General features: G+C 45.7%; 7 protein-coding genes and 1 pseudogene across 8 annotated transcripts; 3 read left to right on the top strand and 5 right to left on the bottom strand.

Annotated features, from left to right (window-relative positions):
- Positions 1–247: 247 nt before the first annotated feature.
- BJ212DRAFT_1444349 (cytochrome P450) lies at positions 248–2379 on the top strand (the record flags this gene model as incomplete). Its single annotated transcript, XM_041337949.1, has 15 exons — positions 248–348; positions 430–557; positions 611–740; positions 798–986; positions 1041–1128; positions 1160–1193; positions 1248–1345; positions 1413–1559; positions 1600–1602; positions 1654–1791; positions 1825–1843; positions 1902–1978; positions 2123–2124; positions 2154–2219; positions 2277–2379. 15 exons carry the CDS (start codon positions 248–250, stop codon positions 2377–2379), a joined length of 1323 nt encoding a protein of 440 aa, XP_041198238.1.
- A 475-nt stretch (positions 2380–2854) lies between these two features.
- BJ212DRAFT_1320770 (uncharacterized protein) lies at positions 2855–4633 on the bottom strand. Its single transcript, XM_041334393.1, has 4 exons — positions 4445–4633; positions 4124–4392; positions 2977–4070; positions 2855–2918 (listed from the first exon to the last, which is right to left on the bottom strand). The coding sequence occupies exons 2-3, from the start codon at positions 4307–4309 to the stop codon at positions 3129–3131; spliced, it is 1128 nt and encodes a 375-aa protein (XP_041198237.1). The 5' UTR covers positions 4310–4392; positions 4445–4633; the 3' UTR covers positions 2855–2918; positions 2977–3128.
- A 1938-nt stretch (positions 4634–6571) lies between these two features.
- BJ212DRAFT_t24 lies at positions 6572–6649 on the bottom strand (annotated as a pseudogene). The gene has a single exon. The product of its transcript is annotated as a tRNA-OTHER (tRNA).
- A 114-nt stretch (positions 6650–6763) lies between these two features.
- On the bottom strand, positions 6764–10122 carry BJ212DRAFT_1320766 (CBF/Mak21 family-domain-containing protein). Its single transcript, XM_041334392.1, has 11 exons — positions 9605–10122; positions 9440–9554; positions 9273–9392; positions 9119–9219; positions 8637–9098; positions 8293–8586; positions 8216–8270; positions 8036–8164; positions 7690–7989; positions 7412–7639; positions 6764–7355 (listed from the first exon to the last, which is right to left on the bottom strand). The coding sequence occupies exons 1-11, from the start codon at positions 10063–10065 to the stop codon at positions 6936–6938; spliced, it is 2685 nt and encodes an 894-aa protein (XP_041198236.1). The 5' UTR covers positions 10066–10122; the 3' UTR covers positions 6764–6935.
- Positions 10123–11236: 1114 nt separating this feature from the next.
- BJ212DRAFT_1261220 (uncharacterized protein) lies at positions 11237–11467 on the bottom strand (the record flags this gene model as incomplete). Its single annotated transcript, XM_041330164.1, has 1 exon — positions 11237–11467. A coding segment is annotated over one exon (231 nt), but the record flags the coding sequence as incomplete, so codon positions are not given.
- A 3493-nt stretch (positions 11468–14960) lies between these two features.
- Positions 14961–15663, bottom strand: BJ212DRAFT_1295665 (uncharacterized protein; the record flags this gene model as incomplete). The annotated part of the gene is made up of 3 exons (XM_041332336.1): positions 14961–15029; positions 15157–15285; positions 15334–15663. The coding sequence occupies 3 exons, from the start codon at positions 15661–15663 to the stop codon at positions 14961–14963; spliced, it is 528 nt and encodes a 175-aa protein (XP_041198234.1).
- Positions 15664–16422: 759 nt separating this feature from the next.
- On the top strand, positions 16423–17123 carry BJ212DRAFT_1475821 (uncharacterized protein; the record flags this gene model as incomplete). The annotated part of the gene is made up of 3 exons (XM_041339291.1): positions 16423–16464; positions 16515–16584; positions 16642–17123. 3 exons carry the CDS (start codon positions 16423–16425, stop codon positions 17121–17123), a joined length of 594 nt encoding a protein of 197 aa, XP_041198233.1.
- Positions 17124–24530: 7407 nt separating this feature from the next.
- BJ212DRAFT_1295664 (uncharacterized protein) lies at positions 24531–27167 on the top strand (the record flags this gene model as incomplete). Its single annotated transcript, XM_041332335.1, has 9 exons — positions 24531–24677; positions 24728–24850; positions 25209–25222; positions 25273–25453; positions 25545–25649; positions 25723–25833; positions 25899–26112; positions 26161–26318; positions 27075–27167. The coding sequence occupies 9 exons, from the start codon at positions 24531–24533 to the stop codon at positions 27165–27167; spliced, it is 1146 nt and encodes a 381-aa protein (XP_041198232.1).
- Between the last annotated feature and the right edge of the window lie 334 nt (positions 27168–27501).

The raw sequence follows: 27501 nt of genomic DNA, 5'->3' as shown, positions 1-27501 counted from the left end.
TCCGTTGCTCGTACTCCAGTAACTCCACTGGCAGTTGAACGGACGCAAACACCACTCGGAGTCAGTAACAGTTCGACAATCATCATAACGCCGAAATCATCCAGGACCCGAGCTCAGAAGAGGCAATTGAACAACGCGCGCTGCTAGCTATTATCTAGCATTGGCTTGTCATTACAGCATGCACTGGCAGGTGCGTGAGGTATCCGAGATCTTTTATTTTGTATCAGCTTTCTGATTCACGCATACTATGACTAGTGCAATGATCGTCAACTTTTTCCACACAGCCATGTGGCATACTGTGACAAACCACTGGACTCCCGAAGTCTCCCATGTCTCATCGCGAAGTATGTTCAAGTTTGCCATAGCTCTCTCGATAGAGGACGGTGCTGCGCTGACAATCTGCTTTCTGGCATTACTTGCACTCTCCAGACGAACGGCGTCCTCCCACAGAAAGAACCTCCCTCCTGGTCCTACTCCGATCCCTTTTCTTGGAAATGTATTTGATATCAAGGCAGACGCACCTTGGGTTTCATACGCCACGATGCAGAAAACTTATGGTACGTATTCTCACTTCTTTCAGTTGGCATACTCCTGATAGTCTCCACCGCAGGCGATACCATATATACCCGCGCCCTGAACATGAAGATTATTGTTTTAAATTCCGAGGAAGTCGCCGACGAATTGCTTGAAAAACGATCTCGGGTGTACTCTGACCGACCATACATAGTCACGAGCGACCTGTGCGTACTATGAAGTCAATGTACGTCACCCGCAAATTGAAATGGTTATTCCTATAGTTTCGGCTGGGAATGGGCAACGCCGATAGCAAGATACGGTGAAAGGTTCAGAATCCATAGGCGTCTTTACCATCAAGTCTTTCGATCTGAGGCAGCTTTAACTTACTGTCGAAGGCAATTACAGAAAGCATATGAAATGCTCACACTCATTCTTCACGATCCTGCGCATTATGGTGGCCACTTCGAAGTGTCAGTAGTTATTTGTCTTTATTTGAACTTGAACGAGTTTCCAATACTTGACAGGTTTGTAGCATCAGTTGTATTGTCAGTTACATACGACTATGATATTGCATCACATGATGACGTCGTCCTCAATGCAGCGAAACGTGCGGTGGACTTATTCATAAGGGTTGTGACACCAGAAAAAAGCCGCTTTGTTTGGTGCATTTCCGCTTTGTGAGTGGCTTGATTATTTCAATCCAACCAAACAATATAATTTTGTGCGCGTAGTGAAGAAGTTGCCTTCCTGGATCCCAGGCCTAGGTCTAAAAGACGCGAATCTATCGAGGCAGTATGTCAAGGATATGCTGGACTTCCCATACAACCACGTCCGCCACAACACGGCAAGCTAAAATTTAAAAAGTCTGCAAAGAGGCTTACTAATCACACTATCAGGCAAATGGATCTGCGCAGGCATCCATGGTCTCTGACGCGCTGGAACGATATCATATATCAGAAGACACGGACAACCCGGAGATGGTGACAGAGATCAAAGCCTCGGCCGCCACTGCTTATGCTGGTGGGTGCAGTCAATATCCTGTTGTCATTTGGCTAACCTTTTGCAACAATAACTTCTGTCGAGACTGTAGGTCTAATTTCCATCAAGTTTTAATTCAAAGACATCAGCATTCATTAGACTGCCGCATCTCTGCTCACATTCACCCTAGCGATGATGAACAACCCAAAAGTTCAAGAACGCGCCCAGGCAGAGATTGACAAGGTCGTCGGTCTTGATCGTCTCCCCAATTTTGATGACCTCCCAGCACTCCCGTACGTCGGGGCATTGATCAGAGAAGTAAAGAGATAGAATCCTTTTACACCGCTAGGTAAGCAGGGTCTACCTCACATACTTGGAATTCCAGAGGTCGCTGAAGTATGATAAAGCTGTTCCTCATTCTAATACAGAAGACGACTTCTACAGAGGTTATTTCATCCCAAAAGGTGCCCAGCTGAGCGCTGCCGTTACACATTTTTATACGATCATTAACATCTCATCTCCTAGGAGCAAAAATCGCACCCAATGTCTGGTGTGTAGGCCAGTTTGATTTATAGCCACTCCTTTCGTCCTGAATCCTATCTCCAGGGCCATGGCGCATAATCCGAAGAAGTATCCTGAGCCAGAATCGTTCCGTCCAGACCGCTTTTTGGCACTTTGAACGATGATACAGTCCCATGCGTATTTGGCTTTGGCCGCAGGCGCCAGTACAGCCTTACACCCCTACGTCGCATTTGAGTCATTCTAATTATTATGGTTTAAAGTCCTGGCAGGCACGTTGGGGATGCATCGCTTTGGTCCGCAATTGCATGCATATTAGGCCACTTTCACGATCAAGAAACCTATCGGGCAAAAACCAACAGTTAAATGGGCATCAGGCCTAACTTCGTAAGCGTTGTTGGATATCTGATATGTGTTGAGCTGAAGTTGCAGTAGGCACCCCCTGCCCTTCCCGTGTCGATTTGTGCCCAGGAAAGCTCAGGACATGCAGGGATTGATAAGTCTGATTCTCCATGAAGTAAATGTACTACTTCGCAGCGGCTTTTGTACCAAAATAGTCTCACAGCAGTTTGCCTCAATTGAAGTATCAGATTAAACCCTGACCGTTTTCGGCTTTCACCCTACACCTCACCATACCGTCGTAAAAAACAGATTCGTACCAGAGAAGCTATATTCTCGAAGTCTTGAAGAGTAGGGTCACCCTGATAGGTCTGGGGCAGCCGCCGCAGGCCAGTGCTCTGTTATTTGTTTGGGTCTCTGTCCTACGATTTCAGCAGCACGCTTCACGTAGGTGTGCGGTACTGCCAGTGAAAAAGGAGCTGCTTTTTTATTTATTTGGCAGCAAATTGTAGACAGGTTTCCCTGGAGGTTCCCGGTCACGTCCAGTCCAGCGTCCAAATATTGAGGTGGGTGACAATGAAAATCTCCAAAGCGCAGAAAGTGGATGATCAAACAATCTGTCAGAGAGCCTTGATACTCACTTAGGCACCAGCATTCAAAAATTAACTCTCATGCCATTGGGTACGTAAAACCAAGCACAGATCTCCTATGCAACGCTTTGGGTTCGTACATATCAATATGGCAGTGTCTTTCAAAATTTGCTCTTCCAGTATACGTCAAGATCCATCGCTGTCGTCCCTATGCCTCTGGGAGCACAAGCCGCACCCGTGATCTGTAACACAACCATCGCATAGCACACGGTTGCACAAGCATTCGGCATCCCTCACACACGGCGTACAAAGCCGATTCGAGCACACCGCACATGAAACCGCCAGATGCGACTCACAGAGATCGCACATCTTTACTTCACAACTCCCACACGACGCCACAAGTTTAACAGGCATCTCCTCTAGTTCCTTGTCGTCCGTTTCTGAAACTTCTTCGGCGCAGTCGTAACAGAGGTTCGAGCCGTTGCACAGGACGCAGTCGTCGATGTAGCAGCAACTGTAACAGAACAGCCGGCGACAACGCGGGCAGCGGATGAATACGCTAGGATCGTGCTCCGCACAGAGGTCGCATGCCCACACTTCCCCACACATACATGTCAGACCGCCACTCGTGCACTCTGGGCAGATCGAATGGGACCAGCATAGCTTGTTTCGGCAGCTACGCCAGCCGGGCAGTTTGCATTCCATGCAGGAACCGCGCTTAGGAGGGTGAGCACGCGCAGATTCAGCATAAGCCGTAATCAAACCAGGAGCAATGAACTTGTTGTTGACGCAAGGCATGGGCGGTATATTGAGTGGGTGACCGGTACACGAGGATAAGTCCCTCGCGCAGCACCAAGAGTTGCATCCAGGACACTTTTCTAGCTCCCGCTTGGACCCCTGTCCTTGGAGGCATGGAAAACATAGCACCTCCATTTTGTGTTTGACGCACCGCGCAAAAGGAGAATCAGAAAATCCACGACAGTCGTGCGATTCGCACGATGCGACCTGACAGCTATTGCAGTGAATAAGACTTGAATCACATATCGGACACCGCGAAGTGTCTGATCGTAAACCGGCAATGTCTACGGTACCATCACCCTCCTGTTGTAGAAGGCGTTCGCAATATTTCTAATGAAGTCAATTCACTTCATGATAGTGGATGGTCACCGTTTCGCCCTTACCTGCACATGCAGCTGCTTCGATACCTTACGTGCAAGGTCACACTCCGCCCAATAGTCTGAGTCACGAGAAGATATGATCAATTTCTGCGACCTCGCGACAACAAAATCATAGATATCCTTCATATCAGGCACAAGCTCGCCAGGGACTGGAATGCGCACATCATACACCTTGTCTTCAATCTGCATGTCATGGAGTAGGAGAGCAAAGCGTGTGACAGACTCCGTGGAGAGACGAAAATGGATAATAACACTTGATAGGACGGGTGGTTCTGGCTTTTCTTGTAAGACTGCCGCGTACCCGAGGGTCGCGATGTGACCCACTTCAGTTATTGTGGAGGGCTCGTTGGGAGGGTCTAATATGCGATAGACCATTTTCATGATCCGGAATATCTTCATGCGCATGGGATGGCCAAAGTCTCGCTCGCGTGGCGAAATAATTGTCCAGGCAGGCATTGTAAGCGCAGCCTGAAATGACTATCACTCTGTGGTATAAAAACATCGACTCTCAACATCAAGTTAATTGTTATGTAATGGAGGATGGCTCCCCCGGCTACACCCGTGTTCGGACCTTTTCGGTTACAATCCTCATTCGCAGCAAGCCCTTTCCGTTAGTATTTAGTTCACGTTGACCTCTTTTCTGCATCTCTGTCAGGTACCTGGGTCTTGCTGCGGCAATCGAAAGTACATAGTTTTTATTTCGCCTCGGTATCGATAAAGTGCACGCAAACTATACACATAGGAACGATATGGCTCGCTCTGCCACCCGCTTTCAATTCTTCCGGCCTCGCTAAAGCGATATCGATGGACACTCCTTCGGTCACTGGCTCTTCCAATGCGACTGAGGATGACCTGAAAGCTAAAGGTGGGGAGTTAATCATTTTCCTGACTATCAGGCTCACTTTGTCCTTGGCTTGCGTGCATTCTTCTGGCCTCCGGTCCCATTGTCATTTTTCATTGGTGTTGAACTCCGACAAGTTTGGTCAGTCTGTCGAGAATCTAAATTAGTACGTACGCACCTCGGGGGATCTTACTTGGATATTTTTGTGTGGGGGGGAACTCAGCAGCATGTCGTAAGAGATGGAGCAAGATAGAGCAGAGATGTTCCAAAAGGAAAATATAGTAATCGGCCGCTTCAAGGTCATCATAAGATTATATGTTGTGGAAAAAAGGAGGTTTCGGTGCAATGACTGGGTCTAATTAAGATGGACCTCCGAGGATCTATATACAGCAAAATATTCAAATTGTCAGCAGGTTTCGAACCAACCCCATGAGAAACAGATTTCGACTCTGTTGTGGTGACTACTTGGCTAAGACCAGTTAGTGAGACCTTCGAGGAAACTATTCATGAGTCAATGTCAAGGCGTGTTCCGACAGAAAAAAAACCTGTCATTCGGCCGGCTTTGAACCGGCACAATCCAAGAGAAATAGAGATTCATTCAGCGTGGTACCTACTTGGCTGAGACCAGTTAAGATGAGCTCCGGACGAAATCATCCATGAGTGAATGTCAAGGTATGTTCCGATGGGAAAAAAACCTTGTCATCGGCAGGTTTCGACCTTGCGCGATCCAAGAGGAACAGATTCTGACTCTGGTGACCACTTGGCTAAGACCAGTGAGGATGCATCTCCAAGGAACTGTCCATGAGTCAATCTTCAAGGCGTGTTCCAAAAGGCAAAAAACCTTGTCGCCAGCAGGTTTCGAACCTGCACTGGCACATGGTCCAAGAAACAGATTTAAATTCTGTGGTGGTAAGTACTTTCGCCAAAACGAAGTCGGGAAGAACCTATGAGGAAACCATCCATGAGCGAATCTTCAAGACGTGTTGTGATCAAAAAACCTGTCGATGGACAAGTTTCGAACATGCACAGTCCAAGAGAAACAGATTTTGATTCCGTTGTCAACCACTTGTCTAAGACCAGTTAAGATGAACCTCCGACGAAACCTTCCGTGAGTGAATATGAAGGTGTGAGAAGAACTTTGTCGTTAGCAGGTTTTGAGCCTGCGCAGTTCAAGAGAAACAGATTTCGATTCTGTTGCGGTGGCCAGTTGTCTAAGACCAGTTGAGATGCACTTACAAGGAAAGCATCCATGAGCGAATCTTCAAGGTGTGTTTTGATAGAAAAAAACACCTGTCGTTGGGCAGGTTTGGAACCTGCGCAGGCCAAGAGCACAGATTTTGATTCCGTCGTGATAACTACTTGGGCAAGACCAGTTAAGATGAGCATCTGAGGAAACCATCCATGAGCGAATGTCCGACAAGGTGCGTTCCGATAGCAAAAACCCTTCTTGTCAGCAGGTTTCGAACCTGCGCAGTCCAAGAGAAACAGATTTTGACTCTGTTACGATAATCACGATAATCACTTGGCTAAGACCAACTGAGTTAAGATGAACCTCCGACGAAACCAGCCATGAGTGAATGTCCAGGTGTATTCCGAGAGAAAAAAGCCCTTTCATCGGCAGGTTTCGAACCTGCGCAATCCAAGAAAAACAGATTTCGATTCTGTTGTGATAACCACTTTGCCCAGGACACTTCTCAAATTGAGATGGACCTCCAATCTTAGAACTGTCCGTGAGTGAACATCAAGAGGAAGAAAAAAATTCCACCCAAGAACAGATTTCTAACTTACTGTTCCGGTACCAGCTGGCTATGACTACTTAAGATAGACTTTGAATGGATCCATCCCTGAGTGAATGGAATGTTCATGGTGTGGTAAAAGGAAAAAGATTGTTGAGCAGGGAAATTTGGATCCTGCAACATATTTCTGTCCGGAACATTGCTAGATTTGAATGCAAAATACATATCCACACCAATGCTATATATCATCCTCAGGACCGTCCTCGATCATCTTTGCATAGTCTTCGTAACTTGCAAATGTTGGCAAGCTTCTCAGCTTCTTCCGCTTTTCACGTTTGGATTCGTTCTCCTGTTTTCGCTTCTTTGTACTACCGAAGCCATTCCACTGTTCTTCGCCGTCGCCGCCATCTTCATCAGCAATTCTGTCGGATTCGATGAGACCTTGAGGAACTTCATCCAAGCCGAGGAGGTCCTCATTGTCAGAAGCCTCAACCATGGAGAAATCATCGCCGGAACCACCATCTTCATCCTCATTTTCTTCATCAACTTCAACCTCCTCATCATCCCCATCGGAATCATCAAGATCGGAAACGACGCTGTCGCTATCCGCCATGAGGTCTTCATCTCCTGCCATACGAGGCATGCTAGCTTGCATCGCCTGTTTGCAAGATAAATTGAACTACGGATGCAAAGGTGACAACGAGAACCGAGTACCTTCCATATATCTGCCTCCTCGGCGTCACTGTCTTCGTCGTCTTCACTGTCATCATCGCGTTTAACATCATCTACGTCTCTGTCCTGCGCTTCCTCCAACTCGCTCGCTGAAGCATCTATGTCAGAAGCATCGTCAGATTCTCCTGCATCACTATCCCCTTTGCCGGCGTGAGCAGTTTTATTCTTGTCCTTTTCACGTTTCCTCGAAAAGTATTTATGGAAGAAGACCTTATGTGACTTTAGCACGCTCTCGGTCGCCGAATAAGCAGATTTTTTACCTCATCAACAGGGATATCCTGTAACCGCCTATTCAAAAATTTCTTGTCGTTCGGTAGAGCACCGCCAGACGATTCGCCTTTCAACAGCTTCACGCTAATCCTGTCGTTCGCGCTGGCTGCAGGCTGCATGGCGCTGGAGCCTTTTGCCTTGATTTTTTTGGGATTTTTGTAGACGAAACGATCGAGGAAATGAGAAAGGGTATTTAAAGACAGATCTGGGCTTGACGTGATAGGTTGGCCAGAAAGAAGTTGCTGTGCGTGTAAAGAGACGGTCGGATGATAATGGTGTACGAGGGGAATCTAAGATACATGAGGACTTGTTAAATCAATGAACATGAGTGATTACCAATTCGAACAAGGGAGAAGCTGAGGGGTGCGCAAACTGCGGGTCTCGCTTTCGTGGATCATATTGTTCTTCGGAAGTGGAACGGGATCCTCTGGAAAGGTCTCGCAAGCCTGGAACTGTACTGAACAACTGGGAATCGAGTCAGGTGGGCCATTAAATAGGTGAGCAAGGGCTCCTTACTTCTCCTAGGAGGTATAATCCTCCTACAATGAACTCGGTCCCGCCCGCACTGCCACTGGCAAGAACTTGTGACAAACCGGCGGACAAAGCTCTTCACACGTTCGGGGTTGTCGTCGGCCTTGAGAGACTTAAAAAGGAGGTTCAGGTACATGGTCTGTTTTGAGGATGAGGCGAGGCGACCATCGTGTAAAGACTGGTACAAAGTTCGATAATATCGGTCCACAATGCTCTTCGAGAGTGCAGAAGATGAAGACTCGGGTAAGTGGGAGAGCGAGGATGATATTTGCTGAATAAGGAGTAGGGCTTGCAAAGAGGTGTTGAATGTTGAGGTATGTGTGATGAGGAACAGGGTGTCTATATGTTTGTTCAAGCTTGTTGGAGAGAACGTCAGGTGAGAATGAACCATGCTTGAGAAACCCACTTGACATCCGATGGTCCCAACTTTGCATAGGGCAACGCGCGATTCACACCTGTCAATATGGCAGAAATCGATTTTGAAAACGCATCTTCAACCTCCGTAAAACCACCGTCACCAACGACCTCTTTCGTTGTCTTCCGCTTTTTTTTCTTCCCTACAACTTCTCCGTCCTGTTCTTCAGCGATTTCCTTTTTCCCAGACGATCGACTCTCCCCTAATAAATCCTTGAACATCTGGAAATACACATCGATGACTTGTACAGCAACATCTTTGTCCCCCAGAACAAACACAATCTGGTTAAGCGTTATCGTTGCATAATAGCGCGCATGATCGTTGCTCGTCCTCTTTGTAGCTCCGTCAGGCTTCGGTTTTGGCTTCGGTTTCGGTTTGGAAGTCGAGGTGGTCGTCTCGTCGGTGAAGCGGATATGCGTATTAGTAGTTGGTGCAGTGGCAGGTGTCGCGATGCTTGGTCGAAGATGAGGGACGTCATCTCGCGTACGACGACACCTTTCATAGATGGGTGAGCTTGTAGGAGTTGAAGAAGGTGATAGGAAGCGCGAGAACATATGGATTTTTCTGAATCACCCTAGGTACCATGATTAGTGAATTGCTTCATGAGTTGAATTTTTTTCCGCTCACCAGTTTGTTTACCAGTAGCCTAAGAAGGTTATGCTCTTGCTCAGGTTTGTCGCGAAGGAGCGTATAAGTTAAGGAGAGTGCTTGGGTGCGCACATATGCCAAGGGGTCCATGGAAAGGACCTGGAAAATGTGTGAGCTCCTGCACTCGAACACGCTTAGAATCCCACCTCTAGGATTTGGAGGATGGAGAAAAAATACTTCTTCAGCCAATCCTCGAAGTACCAAATGAGAATATAATCATCCTTGACGCTCTGGTGTGATAGAGGTTGATCACGGAAATATCTGACCAATCATCAAGATTTCATCCACAAAAGCAGCATGTCCGTACGCACTTTAACTTCCGGTTGGGCGCGCCGCCTCCAACCCACCAATCGAGTATACATCGCAAAGCCTTAAGACTTTCTTCTCGACCTCCTTTTCCTTTTCCTCGCTCAGCCATCCCCTTCAGAGTTTCCAACGCTTTCGTGTTGTGTAATGGGCTACTTTGCACGAGGAGCGTAAGAGCACTGAGCCTGTCTGACAGCGTGCCTGAGTGCAAAATTTTCTGCAAGAATGCATAATCTGAGCTGGATGATGTGGCTGTTGAGGATGACCCAGACTGGTATGTCTCTACCGCCTTCGCATGAAGAGATGCGCCGCGCTCCATCAGGGAGGACAATTTGGCGGACGTGACAGGTGGGAGAGCGGTAGATGATCCAGATAGGTTGGGTACATTTTGATACCATAGAGGAGACGCTTCGATCTGAGGTTTTTTCGCGACTTTGGAGACATCGACGCGAGCTGGTGTTGGCATTATTTTATCTGCAGAATTGTGCGAAGTGCACGAATTGTCTCGACCATAAGCAGTGACTTATACTGAAAGGGTAATAACCTTAGATAATCATCAAACTAATTTCGATATGCTAGAATGCTCTTGCTACTACTCAACACCTCCGATACACAACCTCGACATTTACAAATTCAAGCTTCAACGCTAAGCTCTGCGAAATATGAAGGACTGAGAACGACTTGCAGTGTCTAGTCTCACTCTGGCCATGTATTCCTTCTTCGCGACAAAGACCAAAAAATGACGTTTACCGTGCCATCGAGGCAAAATAATTTGCTGTTATTGCAAGTTCAGCACTTCTACCCTGTGAACGAATTGACTCATCATCTAACCATGTTGTTATGGTCCCTACGTTTAACCTTAGTACACTCAGGCATAGGTATGCATGAAGCGACACGTGCCCAGACACCACAGAGACTCCTCATTTTCTATCCAAGCGTGTTGAAGACCGAGAGCGACACACACGCTTAGGAGAACGACAGCGGGTTCAGGCACACTTTCTCCCTATCCTTCTTACTTCGCAACCGATACCGAAACAACGGCGCGTCCCCTGCATACTAGTACATGTCTGTATGTGTCGGCTGTCCACGATGTGGCTGTCGCCCCTATTCAACAGTTGTTGACTTTGGGGAAAGACTGCAGAATCACCTCGGTGTTCTGAATTAACAACATCCACATTCGCTTTGCCCTCGAAGCGAGATTCTCTACTTTCAGCGCTTCCTACCCAGAGATGTGCCATGCGCTGCCCTTAGTTGTGTATCATCTGACAATGTAGTCCATCGTCACTGGATTACATGCAAGCCTGGTCATTTGATTGCGGTTCTCAGAATTAACAATATCCACATTAGCTCTGCCGTCAAGGCGAGATTTGCTGTCATTGTATGTTAAGCACTTCTGGTTCAGAGGGGCGTCATCCTGGAGTGGTGTATCCCTAGGGTATAGCACGGGTATACCCGCGGGTCGGAAGATCAACACCGTACCCGTACTAACCCGCGGTATAGCAGCTTACCCCCGGTGTTGTATTTACCCGCGGGTACACACAAAAAATAGTAACACTACGTAGGTCCAATAACCTCACCCAACACTCTCGTCCTCTCGTTTTCTTTTCTTCAGAGACTTCATGATCTTAGTAAGGTCCTCAGGTGTCTTTGTAACGATCTATGTACTCTTCTCGGACGAGATTTTCGGCATCTTCAATCCACTCATCTTTCCATTTTTGTAGCCAGAAGCGTGGGTCAGCACAAACCACCCATACAACTGACGACTTATGCTCACCTGTTGCAATGCGATACGTGTTTGAGTCATTAGTCATTTTCCAGTATGTATCCATTTTCTTGCGAGCAAGTTTCATCGTGCTTTGGATGGTTGGTCAGAATTTCTCTTTCGTCTCGACATTGTTCATGTGGTTATCGAGTTTGTCCATTGCAGGTATGACTGCATAGACACTGGCCGAGTTGCGCGAAAAAAGAGCGTAGCCTGCTTGTAACGCTTGCATTGAATCGAATAAGTCCTGAAAATAACTTGATCAGAGGCTAAGTAAGCAGCCTCCAGTACAGCGACAAGTTCCTGGACGGAAATGAACTAGATGTCCATCGTGATACTGGACAGTCACAGCATCAAGCTTAAAAAACGAATAGACCACTGAACGCCATGTCTTCTTGAGTGCGTCTGTGAGTGAAAATTAATCCAGGTTTATGCAAACGCGAACAACAAGTTCACGTACTTAGATCAGCTTCATCATCCTGTTCAGCGGCAGGAGACATCATTTCCATCAACATCGACATCAATTACCTCCGGAGCAGCGGATTGCAACTCGGAGGGGTTACTTTGGCCTGTGGAAGGACAAGCTTAACACGTTTTGCAATATTGTCCGCTATGGGCTGCAGAGATGACGATAGCATCTGAACGCGTTGAGGTAGACTTAGCAATAGACCGATTAACCATAATGATGGAATAGATGGAGTATTGAGAAATGTAGAGTCTGCATACCTCACTTTATACTGTTGAATCACCGAGTTGTAATCAGCAATAGTAATGTGTCTCCGAGACGGAAGAATAGAACTGGTAGGAATATTGAAGCAGCGAGAAATAGGATCGAAGCAGTGGGTCACTGTTGCAGTCAACGACCCTCCGAAAAATAAGGATCGTAGTGAGTGGCGAATCCTTGTTATGTCCAACATATAACACCACGGAGAACATTCGGAGATAGCGCGGCCGGCTACCCATGAACATACCTGTATACCGCGCTGACGGGTACGGTATGGCCATGGGTAGCCGCACATCTCGACACCGTACCCGTACCTGCCATACCCGTGACCCCCATACCCGCGGTGTGGCCCATACCCGTGCTATACCCTATGTATCCCCGACTGTGTGCCTGCGTATCGCGAGCAAGGCAAGAAGTGGTGAGGAGCGCTACGCTACGACAAAGCCCGAAGGACACTGAGCGGCTCGCTAAGAGGCTGTTCGGCAACCAGATGTTGACCAACATTTGGCAAATGTCATCTCGGCTTGGATTTCGCCGAAGTTCGGAACTTGAATCATAGTCCGAATTCGGACTAACCCTAGCACGCTGATATGGGCTGTAGGGTATAATACACTGTCGTTAGAGTTGTATTCTATGCGTCCCTACACCAATGGATCCTCATTCAAGACTCCAGCATTTTATGCCCCAACATCCAGAAGTTCAATGCTGCCTCATCCAACACTCAATCCTTCTAGTCAGCATCTTAATCAGCGCTACAGCCAATATACTAGAGTCAGTGTATGCTAAAGACCTGGAGCCATATCACACATCTGCTCTCTCTGGCGAAGCCTGGGTGATGGAGCTGTTGACTGGCCACCCAGAATGGATCCAATGTGAACTTGGCATGCATGTGCATGCTTTTGCAGAGCTTATATCTGAGCTTCGTACCCTTGGCTATACCAACTCCAAGTTTGTTTCACTAGAGGAACAACTTGCGATTTTTCTATATACGTCTGTCACAGGACTGTCTGTCAGGCATGTTGGCGAATGATTTCAACGCTCCAATGAAATGATTTCTTGGTAAGTACGTGCTAATAGTTATGATCTGCTGATGTCTCATTGTATTTCCTATATAGTTATTTTTGCAAGATGCTCAGCATATTCTTGTCTTCCCCCTTCTACACAAACTATGTTCACTTGCCGGATGACTCTGTTCCTGATAGAATTCGCTCTGACCCTAAGTTTTGGCCATTTTTCAAAGATACCATTGGGGCTATTGACAGTAGCCACATTCATGCTTCACCTTGTGCATTTGAACGAGGTCCCTATTGCAATCGGAAGGGATTCATTTCGCAAAACTGCCTGTTTGCCTGTGACTTCAAACTCAACTTTCCTTATGCACTCACTGGCTGGGAAGGGTCAGCCACAGATGCACGTGTCTATGAGGCTGCAGCAGGCCATGACCTTTGTATTCCTGCAGGGAAATACTTCCTTGCAGATGCAGGCTTCCCTCTGTGGCCTGAACTACTCATTCCATATTGTAATGTGCACTACCACCTTGCAGAATGGGGCTGCGCAGGTTTGAGGTACATGTACTGGTATTATTCTTTCTACAATGTGCTGATTATTCACAGGCCAACTACGAAAGAAGAGTTATTCAATCACCATCATTCATCTGCTTGAAATGTCATCGAGTGGATTTTCGGTGTCCTCAAACAATGTTTCCGAATCCTCCATCTATCACTGCCATATGCTATGAGCATACAAGCTCAGATTCCAGCCGCATTGTGCTGCATTCACAACTTCATACGTTTTCATGATCCCTCAGAAGGTGCGCTACCTGAAGCAGACTATTTGGACTCAGACGCTCATATGCATGCCACAAACTGGGAGCAGGCAGCAGGAGAAGCACACAATGATCTGCATGTGAAATGTGATCTCATTGTGCAAGCAATGTGGGTTGAATATCAGCATATTTTAGAAGAACAACATGATCTTGATAACGGTGACAACGATGCATCGGATGCATTGGACAATGAGTATGAACTGGATTGATTCTTACAAGTAGCATGTAGTTGTATCTGATCCATTTCAATTGGTATATGATTCAGTGACTCGGATGAGTGAAATACAGTAAAATGAGCAGTACATGAGAGGGATACCACAGGTTGGTACGAAAAATGTCACAAGCACAGTGACACAAATGGTATGATAGTACTACTGCAGTGGCGGAGAGTCTAAGAGCTCTGAGATAAATGCATGGCATGTCTCATAGTCATCCTCAAGCCCAACATAGATAGCAAGCTTGTTTTCCCCTCCTGCAAGGGAAAATATGCACAGGAGGCTGGCTCTCTGACCAACTGACAAAAATTCCCCATCTTTGCCATGCATAATTTCCAGGCCATGAGAGATGATATTTGGTACAGTTGGTGCAACAGGGACTGGTGGTGGAGGCAGAGGTGGAGTGGATATGGTCTTCTCGATAACATCTGCGAGGCAGTTAATGCTACCTTGCATATTCATGATGGCAGTGGCAGGAGTGATCTTTGCAGCACTACTCATCCCTGTCTGCATGCCACCATGCGCTGACACTCGCACCTTCTTGGGAGCTGGTGACGATACCAATGTTGATGAGAGTGGAACAGGATTGCTGGATGTGGGAGGGGCACCAGTGCATTGAGATGAAGAGTCAACAAAAGTGTTAGTGTGCATGCGTTTACTGGACTGGGAGCTGGCAACCTGAGTAGTAGTGAAGGTTCCCTGAAGCAGGGCACTAGGTGGCATCATCAAATCAGGGCTCATGTCTGGTACATCACTGGCAGTGGCAGCTCCAGCAGCCTGAGTGTCTACATCCATGTCAAGAAAGTCAAGGCCTCTGTCAATAACATCAAGGATGTCATCTGCGGTATTGATAGATGGAGGGGGCACAGTAGCCGGATGCAAAGCATGCCTTCCACGAGTGCCACTATTATTGCCCAAAATCATCTGCATGTTGTCATATGAAGCCCACCCTTTGTTGCAAAAGGGGCGCATTGCAGCTCGTGACTTTTGGATGTCAGTCAAATGCAATAGAATTTATTATAAGTACATACCTTGGGATCAACATATGTATCCCAAACACTGGCAGCTGCAGTGCCCTCGATTCCAGCCCCCCGCACATTATCCCAATGGAAACCAGATACATTGTGATAGATCTCAATTTGATTAAAGATTTTTTTGAGCTAAAACATGCTCGTAAACTTATAATCATTCAAGAAATGATCACATACCGATGTCCACTTCGTCTTAACCATCTTGCCCGTCTTTGGTGGGCCTATTGTTTGAATCACATCATTGTCATTGATAGCAGCTGCTGCACTGTTGAAGGTAGGCATCATGAAGTTTCCACCATCACCACCCGCTGCCTGATTCTGAATCAGGTGATGAAGTAGAACATCCACTTCTGCATCTTGCCAGTGTGCCTTTGCATTGTCCGACATCGATGTTACTTCTGGTTGAGCCATGAGGACTGTGGTGAAGCTAGCACAGAGAGCAGTGAGTGCAACAACAGAGGTACAGAGTCTCTGCTGACGATAGTAGTCAATAAGATAAGAATTCATGGTAGATGTACAGGTATGAGTTGTAAGGTTTGAGCTCTGATAATTGAAGCGCTTGAAGCCGAGAACCTCTCACATGACATTTGCCAGATGTTTGGTCAACATCGGTTGCCGAACAGCCTCTAAGCTACTAGTACGGTGCTACTCGGCTGCTACTCTGCTCTAGTGCTGCCAGAGTCCGGTTCAGAACTTCGGTTTGGACCTGAACCTTTCCAAACCAGACTGTAGGTTCAGTCCCAGTTCGGCATACTGTAAGGACCAGATGCATTATTATGTTTGGCATTTGGCTGATGCTTGAAACTTGCGAACATGTTCTGAACGCATCTGAACTTGTTCGAACCTCTCTTGAATCTTTGTATGATCCACAGTGCACTTGATGCCCTTATTGCTAGGCAACTACTACTAATATATTCTCTGATCTTCTGGCAACTGTTTTTTTTCCCAAACCCTGATTACCATTGCTCCCATCATCATTGTCATCCTCTTCAGCTTTTGCACAGTGGCATCATGGCAAACACTGATGCTCACTCTACTTGGCTGAGACCCTTTGCTGGGTGGATCTGCATGAGATCCAGCGCCCCCTTCAAAACCAAGATCTGTGTGAGATCTGGGGTGCCCACTAGCCATTGTAGTGATGTGGAGGTGCATGTCATGTGCCTGGGTTGGCCAAGGCAGAGTCGGGGACTGGCAGTATGGATGAACAGAACATGAATGGGGTGAATGGGGCAAAATCCTGAGTTCCCAGATGTCCTCCACTTCACAATGGCAACATCCAGCTTCTTCAGTAAAGTGCTTGATGTTTTGGTAAGCCCAACATTCACCATCATTTGGATTATAACTTATATTATGTCCAGAACATATCTTCAAGATTCTCACTCAGGTACTTCAAGCTTCAACTAATTGCATGGCAACAGTATGTTCAAGGTGCATCATGTTTTTTCTGATCTCAATGCAGATTTCGGTATAAATGAGCTACTATAGGTTCAATCTTCACCCTTCCTGCTGCCAAAATGTCATGTGCACTTGGATCTGATGGCAAACTGAAAGATGCTAGCGCTATTGACTGGTACAATGACCCTGATGATGACACTCCCATGGTTCCTGCACCTCCGCCTTCTACATCCAATGGGAAGCTGACTTCCTTCATGTCTTGTCACTCTGGTCGAGCTGTTAAACTGATGGAGAAAATCCATGAAGCTGTCAACACAGCTCCAGTGAAACGATCAGCTCCAGCACCTCCTCAAGACCAGCCTGCACCCAAGCGAGTGCAAACTGGCTCCCATCTGATCCGTCACCATGATGATGACAATGATGATGAACCCCCTGTTACAACCACATATGCCCCTATTCATTTTCTCTTTCTTACTGTGTATTATGTCACAAGCTGCATGATGCTGCCGCTAGACTTACCTCTGACTCATACCTTGTATTACATCACAATCGCTGTTGCCATTGCTAGATGACCTATTCTTGCTATCACTTACACATCACTTATCTCTGACTCATTCCGTTCTCATGTCTGCCCTAAAGTACAGTAGTTCACTATAAATAGTCCTCCTGTATGCTTTAGTTCTTTACTTTAATCTTACTAGGTTTTACCTGAATATCCTTTGCTAGAGATCTCCAATCTCTAGTTGTCTGAATTGTACTTTAAGTTAGAGGCACTCCCTCTACCTTAGCTTACACCTGAATGCTTGACTTATCATCTCGCATAGAATCTCAACAGGGGTTATCAACTCTTATTGAGTTGTCTGTCATTAGAACTATCCTAGTTTGTAACAAAAGATTAAAGTCCTTATCAAACCTCTCCATCCAGGGAGGCCCCAGTAGCTCAAAGCAAGATGACCCCTTGGGTTAGAAAGTATTGGTGGGAGAGCAATCCAAATGACGTCCCCACAGAACCAGAAGAAGAATATCATGAGGCTGAAGGTCCAGATATCACAGAAGACAGAGAGAGACAAACACTGTCCCCTGTAACCACAGAACCTGATCATCATTCAACTACTTCAGTAGACACATTCCCAGAAGAACAGCCACCCCGAAATCTTTCCGCACATCCCAGTATCAGAATGTCCAGCTCTTCATCTGAGCTCAAAGCCAGAACACTGAAAGACTATGATGGAAGCCCTGACCACACTTTAACATGGTTGTTTTCAGTAAAAGCATATTTTGCTGTTAACTCATCAGTTTACAACACTGACGAAAAGAAAGTCATTACTGCGCTTGTGTATATGACTAAAGATAGTGCCATGGGCTGGGCATTAATGGTTTACACCGAAGTTGATAACTCCACCTCAAAATCCTATGAAACCTTCACGAACTTCGAAGCCAAGTTCAAAGAAGTGTTTGCACCAGCAGATGCCATTGGTACTGCTATGCATAAACTACGAACCCTGAAGCAGATGGGCGACCTCACTTCCTATATTGCTAGTTTCAAGACCCTTGCTGCACAAGCTGCCGTAAAGCAAGACGCTGTCCTGATTACATTCTTCAATGACAGACTCAAGAAGGGAATTGGTAATGCCATTTATCAAATGGAAACTGTCCCTATGGACTTTGACAAATATGTCCAAGCTGCAATTAGACTTGACAGTAACTGGCAATGTTGTGTGATATTCCACAACAACAGTTGCATGACCACAAAGCCTACTGGTCAACATTACGTTCCCAGACCCTCTATTGATCACCACGACCCCAATGCTATGGAGGTCAACCATCTCATGGAGGAAGAGAAGACCAAACACTACCAGAATGGCAAGTGCTTCAATTGTCATCAGAAGGGCCACGTCTCCTGTAACTGCCCAAAGAAGAAGAATGGTAAAGCTCCAGTATGTCGTACTGAACCAGCCAAAGAAGAAGACAAAGAGGAAGTCCATCATATCAATGAGGATTTTTGATGTGGAAGACTGGATTGATGTCAGTATCTTCCAATGTACCTATCAGACTTGCACAAAGTATTGGAATCAGAAAGGAACTTCGCATTCTCATTTCCCTTATTTTGAAAACCCATCTAAAAACCATTGAAACAACAGCCATTGTTGACTCTGGCGCCACCGGAACCTTTATCTCCAAGGACTTTGTCAAACTCCACGGAATCAGGACACACAAACTGACGAAACCATTCCAAGTTACTACAACAGATGGAAGCTACACAAAAGGGGGAGCCATTACCCATTATTGTGTCCTTATCATGAAAATTGATGAACAATCCATGATCAGAAAATTCAATATCATGCAACTTGGTTGTCATGATCAGATCTTACTCAGGATCCCTTGGCTGTGTGCCATGGATCCAATGATTTGATGGAAAGCAGAAACATTGGAACTCTCTCGTACCAAGAAAAGCAATCTGATTGAAGAAGATGTTGACATAGAACGAAAGAAGAATGGTCTTCCATCTCTCTTTCAGAAACCCATTAGCAAAATGTGGAAAGAATCCCATCTTAAGAAAGAACCAACCCCAGTCATAGTGCTGCTGAAGGCGCCTCCTGTGAAAGCTGAACCAACTCCCTGAGCCACCATCGAAGAAATCCCAGATGAAGAAGAACCCCCGGTACTACCCAACCTTAACCCCATCCCTGATGATGACGACAATTCCTTTGATACAAAGGATGACATATGGACCCAAGATTACGCACCTTCTGTGCAGGAACTCATGACTTACCACCTTGATGACGATGAGTATTTAGTTGAATACCCTGTCGATGCCACTGAGCTCTGGGTCTTCACTAATATTTCTATGGACACCCTGTTAACCAAAGATGGTACCAGTACCGCAGAACAGAAACCCATGGTCACACCCTTGTCATGGCCCACTGAATATGTCAAAACCAGTAACAAAGCTCAACAGTTTGCACTAGCAGCTGGGCTTGAACAAAAAAAGAAATCATTTGAAGAACTCATCCCTTCTTACCTCCACAACTTCACCAACATCTTTGCTAAAGATGGACTAAGTCAGTTACCTCCAGAATGTCCTGGAATTGACCATCGCATTGATACTAAACCTGGTTTTGTCCCAAAAATGTCCAAGGTATACCCATTGTCAGAAGCAGAATGAACTGCTGTCAAAGCATTCATTGATGAAAACATACAGAAAGGATTCATCTCCAAGTCAAAATCACCACAAGCTAGTGGATTCTTTTTTGTTGGAAAGAAAAGCGGTGACCTATGCCCTTGTCAGGACTATCAGTATATTAATGATTGGACGGTGAAGAACACCTACCCTCTCCCACTCCCATTGACCCTGGTTGCTCGATTACATGGCACTAAGTATTTCATGAAAATGGACGTTCGTTCTGGATATAATAACATCTGAATCCACCCTGACGATCATTGGAAAGCAGCGTTTACCACTGAGTATGGCCTCTTTGAACCTAATGTCATGATTTTTGGTCTTTGCAACTCACCCGCTACCTTTCAAGCATACATGAATTGGACCTTCCAGCAAGAAATAAATGAAGGATGGTTGGTCATTTACATGGATGATATCCTTATCTTTTTGAATGACCTCCCTTCCCACCATGCTTGAACTCATCGTGTCTTAGAACAAATCTGCGCTGAATGTCTGTTCCTGAAACTGGAAAAGTGCACCTTTGACACCAAAGAAGTTGAATACTTAGGTACGATCATCCATCCTGGATGTGTTGCAATGGATGTCGCGAAAACTGATGGTATTCGTGACTGGCCTGCCCCTACCACAGTAAAGGAAGTGCAGTCGTTCCTTGGGTTCTGCAATTTCTATCACAATTTTGTCCCTCATTACTCCGACATCACTAGACCCTTGATCGACCTCACCAAGAAAGACACAGTATTCCATTGGTCCGACCCATGTGCCTCTGCATTTACCACACTTAAGGAATGCTTCCTGAAGCAACCTGTATTATGGAACCCTGATCCTAGTTGGCAGTTCGCTGTTGCTACTGACACCTCACTCATTGCTACTGGAGCAGTTTTGCTACAGACTGATGAAAATGGAGTCTACCATCCATGTGGATACCTCTCCCAAACCCTGAACCCAGCTGAAAGAAATTATCAGATCTTCAATTGTGAACTTCTCACCATAATTCGTGCCCTCACCAAATGGCATCATTACCTCAAAGGAAACCCTCATCCAGTCATTGTCTTTATGGATCATAAGAATTTGCTCTACTTCCATACTGCACAAAAATTGACCTGTTGCCAAGCACATTGGCAACTCCTCCTCTCCTGTTATGACATAGAACTCCATCATGTTGCTGGAACTAAACTCGCTGCCCCTGATGCACTCTCCAGACATCCTGATCATGGAACCAGACAGGGTGACAACGATGACATCACTCTTCTCCCAGACTCTATGTTTGTACAACTTCTTGACATGGAACTTATGACCACACTTGCAAATCCTGACCCCACTGATCCTGACCCAATCTTCCATGCTGCTGCAGATGCCCTTGATGGCTTATCACTTCCCCCCATGAAATCTGCACTCGCTGATTGGACAATTAAGGAAGACATCTTGTACTACAAAGATCATGCCTACGTCCGCCCTGCCAGGAGACACCTGATTCTGGAATGTTGTCATGACCATGCTTCCGCCGGTCATCCTGGTCATTTTAAGATGGAGGAGCTTGTCAAGTGTGACTTTTGGTGGCCTTCTATGGGCTCCTATATTCAGAAATATGTTGATGGTTGCGCTCTTTGCCAGCAAATGAAATCTGACACGCACCCTGTGACTCCCCCACTCATCCCTATCCCCTCTGTCGCCTCTGCACCCTTTGCCCAAGTCTCCGTTGATCTTATTACTGATCTCCTGTTTGCACAGGTTTTGACTCTGTTATGATCATGGTCAACCATGGCCTTACAAAGAGGGTAATTCTGATCCCTTGTATGAAAACCATCACTTCTGAAGGTGTTGCCTCAAAGTTTTTCAAATGTGTCTATCGCTGCTTTGGTCTCCATGAGAAAGTTATATCCGATCAAGGACTGCAGTTTGTATCAAAGTTCTCCAAAGCCCTCGCTAAACTCTTAAAATACGACATTGCTGCATCCACTGCTTATCATCCTCAGACCAATGGACAGACTGAATGTCTCAATCAGGAACTTGAGACTTATCTCTGCATTTACTGCCACAATCACCCAGAGGATTGGGTAGAGCACCTCCCTATGGCTGAGTTCATCCATAATCACCAAAAACACAACTCATGAAATGCATCCCCATTCTTCCTTATGATGGGATATGAACCCAGAGCTCTCCCACACACCCTTCCTGACTCCACAGTACCTGCTGTGGAAGATCGACTCCATCTACTTCAGAAATCAAGAGAAGAAGCACTTTCTTGTCACAACCTTGCTATACAGTGAATGGCAGAATGAACACATGGGCAGAAGTACCACCTGTGGAAAGTAGGAGATAAGGTTTGGTTATCAGGAAAGAACCTAATCACGCAGTTACCATCATGGAAGCTTGCACCAAAGTGATATGGCCCCTTCTCTATCATCGCTGTGCTATCACCCATCATGTTCACACTCCAACTACCACCACAATGGAGAATTCACCCCAGGTTCCATGCTTCTGAGCTATCACCCTATCATGAGACAGAAGTCCATGGCCCAAACTTCCACGACCCTCCTCCAGACATCATCGATAATGAAGAAGAATACAAGATTAATGTGATCTTATCACACAAAGGTATGGGTAAAAGAAGATGCTATCTAGTGTCCTGGAAAGGATACTCCTCCACCAGTAATGAATGGATCCCAGAAGAGAACCTCAGCAACGCCACTGACATCCTCTCCACATATAAAAAGACCCATTGATTGTAATCTTAAAACAATGTCTCTTGAACACTTACGCCTCTGCATACAACACATTGAAGAACTCACTGCTGCTATGAACACTGTATCCGACAACGTCGCTCACCCATTATCCCTTACCAACTACCAGACTGCCACCATTGCCAACCTTGCCACCACTGAAAACACACCTTCCCCAGTCGCTTCCCCACCTTTGACTGACACTACCTTAACCAGTGACTCTACCCTCACTGATTACTTCACGATCATTGATCAGATTGAGACCAGTGCCTTATTCGAATCTGCCATCACATCCCAACAATATGCTATTGAGATAGATTGTCTCCTAGGAGAAAGAGGGGCAATCTCTAGTGGACTTATTATCCGAATCATCAGAGACACTAGCCTTATCGAATGCACTGCTAATCTTCTAGACAATGACCGTCACAAGACCATCTTCCACCATCTTCATATACGCATTCATAATACTGCAATCCATCTGTTGCCTGATGATACTAAGGAAGCTATCAGAGAAGCTATCCACATTGTCACTGAATGGATCACCACAAACCCAGTCACATGACCCCCATCCCCACACATTGCTGTTCCAATCCCACCACCAGTTCTTCCAACAGCTACCACTGAGCATTTGGATGATGGTATCCCTCCTATTGCTGTACTTGACATACCAGCTTCTCCTTCTCCTACCCCCATTGCACCCACTACATGTCGGTACCCCCATCAGGTGCAGATCCGCCCATATCGCCAAACAAACAGTGTTGGCCTCCCCACACAGAAATCGTAAACGATGATCCAGATCCCCTTCTCCACCAGCACAATTATCCACTGTCACTACCATAAAAACCACAACGATTGACAACATTGTGTGTTATAACTGTTGCACTGCTGGGCATTGCCATAAGAACTGCCCAGCATATTATTGCTGGGTTTGCAAAGAGTATTCACCCAGGCATCTGTCAGTCTTTTGTAGAGACTTGAAGGGTGAAGCAGTCATTCCACTGGTTTGGACTGACACTGGTTTCTACAAAGCCCTCACTCATTGGGAGATTGAGCAGGATGCTATTTATCATGCCACCGAGATGGCTGATAAATTGTCTACCATTACAGAGGAGCAAAATGACTTGCTGGACTCTAACTATGACGCTGACCCAATCTATTGGGCTAATCAGGATGACTGAAGTCAGTGACTTCATTCCTAACTGAGGGGTAATGTTACAACCATGTACGCCCCTATTCATTTTCTCTTTCTTACTGTGTATTATGTCACAAGCCGCATGATGCTGCCGCTAGACTTACCTCTGACTCATACCTTGTATTATATCACAATCGCTGTTGCCATTGCTAGATGACCTATTCTTGCTATCACTTATGCATCACTTATCTCTGACTCATTCCATTCTCACATCTGCCCTAAAGTACAGTAGTTCACTATAAATAGTCCTCCTGTACGCTTTAGTTCTTTACTTTAATCTTACTAGGTTTTACCTGAATATCCTTTGCTAGAGATCTCCAATCTCTAGTTGTCTGAATTGTACTTTAAGTTAGAGGCACTCCCTCTACCTTAGCTTACACCTGAATGCTTGACTTATCATCTCGCATAGAATCTCAACAGGGGTTATCAACTCTTATTGAGTTGTCTGTCATTAGAACTATCCTAGTTCGTAACACCCCCTGCACTGGAGGATGTTTCTGATGACAAGGAAGAGGACTAGGACAAGGTCAACAAAGAGGAAGCTTACCAAAAGACCAAGGTGTTTGGAGATGAGGATTGCAAGGATTGCAAGCACACAAAGAAAGAGGAGCACAGTGGAGATCTGAAGGTAGTGTTTACTCAGGAGAAAGGCCACATCAATCCGCACACCCAAGAACACAAAGACGGCTGGTGGTGTGAGATATGCAGGTATGTTTTGACTTTAAACATCAAGCAGATTACTCATGTCAATTCTAGAGCTAATAATGTACTGGCCAATCAATCCTTTTTCAAAGGCAGCATTTCGACTCAATGCACACATATTGCTCGCAATGCAAAGTGCCACTTCCCAATCTATCAAGACCACTGCAGTGAGTGAGGCATCAAGATGCACAATCGTGCAATACCACCTAGCTGTAAAGCAACCAAAGGAGCCCAGCGAATGTTAGATGGCTCCCTTGCAACTAAGATTCCTGAATTTACGAAGTCTGGGCTGATGGATTATATTGTCGAGTTAATTGTCTCTGAGGATGAGGTGTGTGATCATGTTTTTTTGATTTATAATGGTGACTTAAGATTACACAGGCATTCCAACTCATCAATAAGGGACCATTTCGCCGCTTACTTCAATACCTCCAGCCCTCCCTTTCAGACAGGGATATCCCCCATCGTACGAAGACTCACAACAAAATTCTTGAATGGGCCAAGGTGGCTGTCCAGCGTGTCAGAGAGAAGCTTAAGCACATTGACAGTAAAATCTCCGTCACCTTCAACTCATGGACGTCTGAACTGGGCGTGCCTTTCCTCTCTGTCACTGCACATTATATTGACTCACCAGATGGGAAACCTTAGGAGTGGGAGTTGAAGAGCGAGCAGCTTGCATTTACGATCATCAATGGCAATCATAGCGGTAGCAATATTGGAAGGATTCTCATCGACACTATTGATAACTACAACTTTTGCATCAAGGTTGGATGGTTCACAGCTGACAACGCCACCAATAATGACACCACAATTCAGGCTGTCACATTCGCTATTGACCCTTCTGGTAAGAACTGGATTGCAGGTGAGCACTGTGTGGTAAGGAGTTTATTTAATATGTCATTCTATATCTGCTAACATCTATTTAGTTGTACGGAGCATGCCTTACACTTAGCAGCCAAGCACTTTGTTGAGGAGGTTGCTCCTACACCAGCAAGTGTTCTCCTCAAGAACACAACCACAGCCAATGATGATGATGATGACAAAGACAAAGAGACTGATTTTGATGTTGCTGACACTGTTGGAAAAGCACTTGCACTTGTCACACAGGTAAGTTTGTATCCATGTCCAACTAGCTCTGTTTGATGAACCCTTGTTTCAGGTATGAAAATCTCCCCAAGCCTGCACCTTCTTCCAAAAGTGCTGTGCTGAGGTCAATGAGCCCAACCTGGAGCTCTTAAAATGGATTCGCACTCAATGGGCCTCGCTGTTTGGCATGTTGGAGCACACCCTCAAGTTGCATAAGGTCAGTTGGTTGCTGCTACTGCCGCTATAAACAATACTCACTCTATTGACAGGGTGTGAATAGGTTTATACAGCTTGTAGATGATAGCAATGAAGTTCCAAACCTGCAGGGCAAGTTGTATGGCACATTCAAGCTCTCAGCCAAGGAATGGAAGAAGCTAGAGTTGATGCATGATGTGCTTCAGGTGCATGTGCTGTGCAAGCTTCTTCATTGATGAATTTAATTTTTATTAACCTATTGCATTACCAGGAGCCTGCAAATGCTCAGCAATCATTCTCTGCGACTCGCAAACCCACTGTATGGCATGCAATCCTGGTGCTCGAATTCCTCCAACAAACCTGGCAAAATATGGCTGGGTCTTCAAAGTTTGCCAACTTTTCAACCACCATTGACTCTGGCATCGACAATCTTCACAAGTGGTACCACAAGATCAATGAAACTGATGTCTATTTCATTTGTCTTGGTATGTGTTTTGATTAATATAATGCCCTATCTAATGTATTGTATCTAGCACTTGACCCTAACTACAAGATTGCATATGCAAAGAGTAAATGGGAGCCCTGTGACTTCAACAAGGGCATGAGATGCCTACAGATCGTTTTCAACAAATACTATCATCATAATTCCTTGCTGGATGCAGAGCCTGCTGTTGTGGCTCCTTCCTCTCTTGTACGCCAAGGCTCATATGGCCACAGTTGGATGTGTGATGCTGTCAAATCCTGTGTTATGAGTGACACTGCAAGCTGAAGGCCTTGTCAAGAACTCAAGGACTACCTGGCTTCCCCGCTAGAGGATATCAAGAATGTAGTAGCTTGGTGGGGTGTGAGTGTTCTTTTTTGAATCCTTACAAGTTGACATAGATGTCCTTAGCATCATTCAATTCAATATCCCACTATCTCTTGCATTGCTAAGGACTACTTAGCTATTCAAGGCTCTGCCATTGCATCTGAACGAGCTTTTTCGAGTGGCAGGATCACCGGGACTTCATGCCGTAATTGTTTGTTGCCATTGATGTTTGAGGCCCTTCAACTATTGAAGAGCGGGTATCGTCAGGGCCATATTTCTGCGACAGCTCAAGCTGAGTTTGCCGCAGCTCATGAATGCTATGTCATGGATATGGTGTAGTTAGTAGTTACTCATTGAATTTTTCATGTAGTTCTCGAAATTTTTTTGAAATTTATATGTTGTGTTCAGACGTTTGAATGCATTCTGAACTTGAACCGAACATTTGTGAATGCATTCATAAGGGTCCGGTCCAGCGTTCACTCTCCTTGCCTGAACCGGACCCAAGGTTTGGTTCTAGGTTCAACAAAACACCCTCAAGAACCAGACCGAACTGGACCACAGCAGTACTACTCCACTCCTACCCCTACTCCAACCCATTGCCCTGTGAGCGAAGTAACTGACTATCATCTGACTATGTAGTCAAGGTCGTTAGATTACATGTGGGCCTGGGTGTGCATATTACTTCTGAGGGTGTACAGTGACCCTATCTTGGGTCACAGATTCCATGGATGATGGTCAGATCCGTGCCCAGACACCGTGGTGGCTCCATGCTATTTCATCTTTTTCCCAGCAAAGAATTATCCATATCTGCACTATTCTCCGGACAGGGGTTACCTAGAGGTTTAAGGCAAGACTTGTTCCCTGCTTGACTTTCATCACATCAATGACCTTCTACCAAAGTGAGTCACAGTTAGCAGCACATACATGGCTTCTTGTATTCATTTTCACTCATAGTAACCATATCGGAATTAGCAGCCATCTTGTAGTCCACAACCTTCTGCCCACCAACTTCATCAACACCACTATGTAAACATTAGTGGGAAATTTGGCATCTACTTTCAAAATA

This window comes from Suillus subaureus (assembly GCF_016647635.1).
Source record: "Suillus subaureus strain MN1 chromosome Unknown BJ212scaffold_3, whole genome shotgun sequence".
Taxonomy (NCBI): Eukaryota; Fungi; Basidiomycota; class Agaricomycetes; order Boletales; family Suillaceae; genus Suillus; species Suillus subaureus.
The sequence above is the reverse complement of the archived record's forward strand: the minus strand, read 5'-3'. Positions and strand labels throughout refer to the sequence as shown.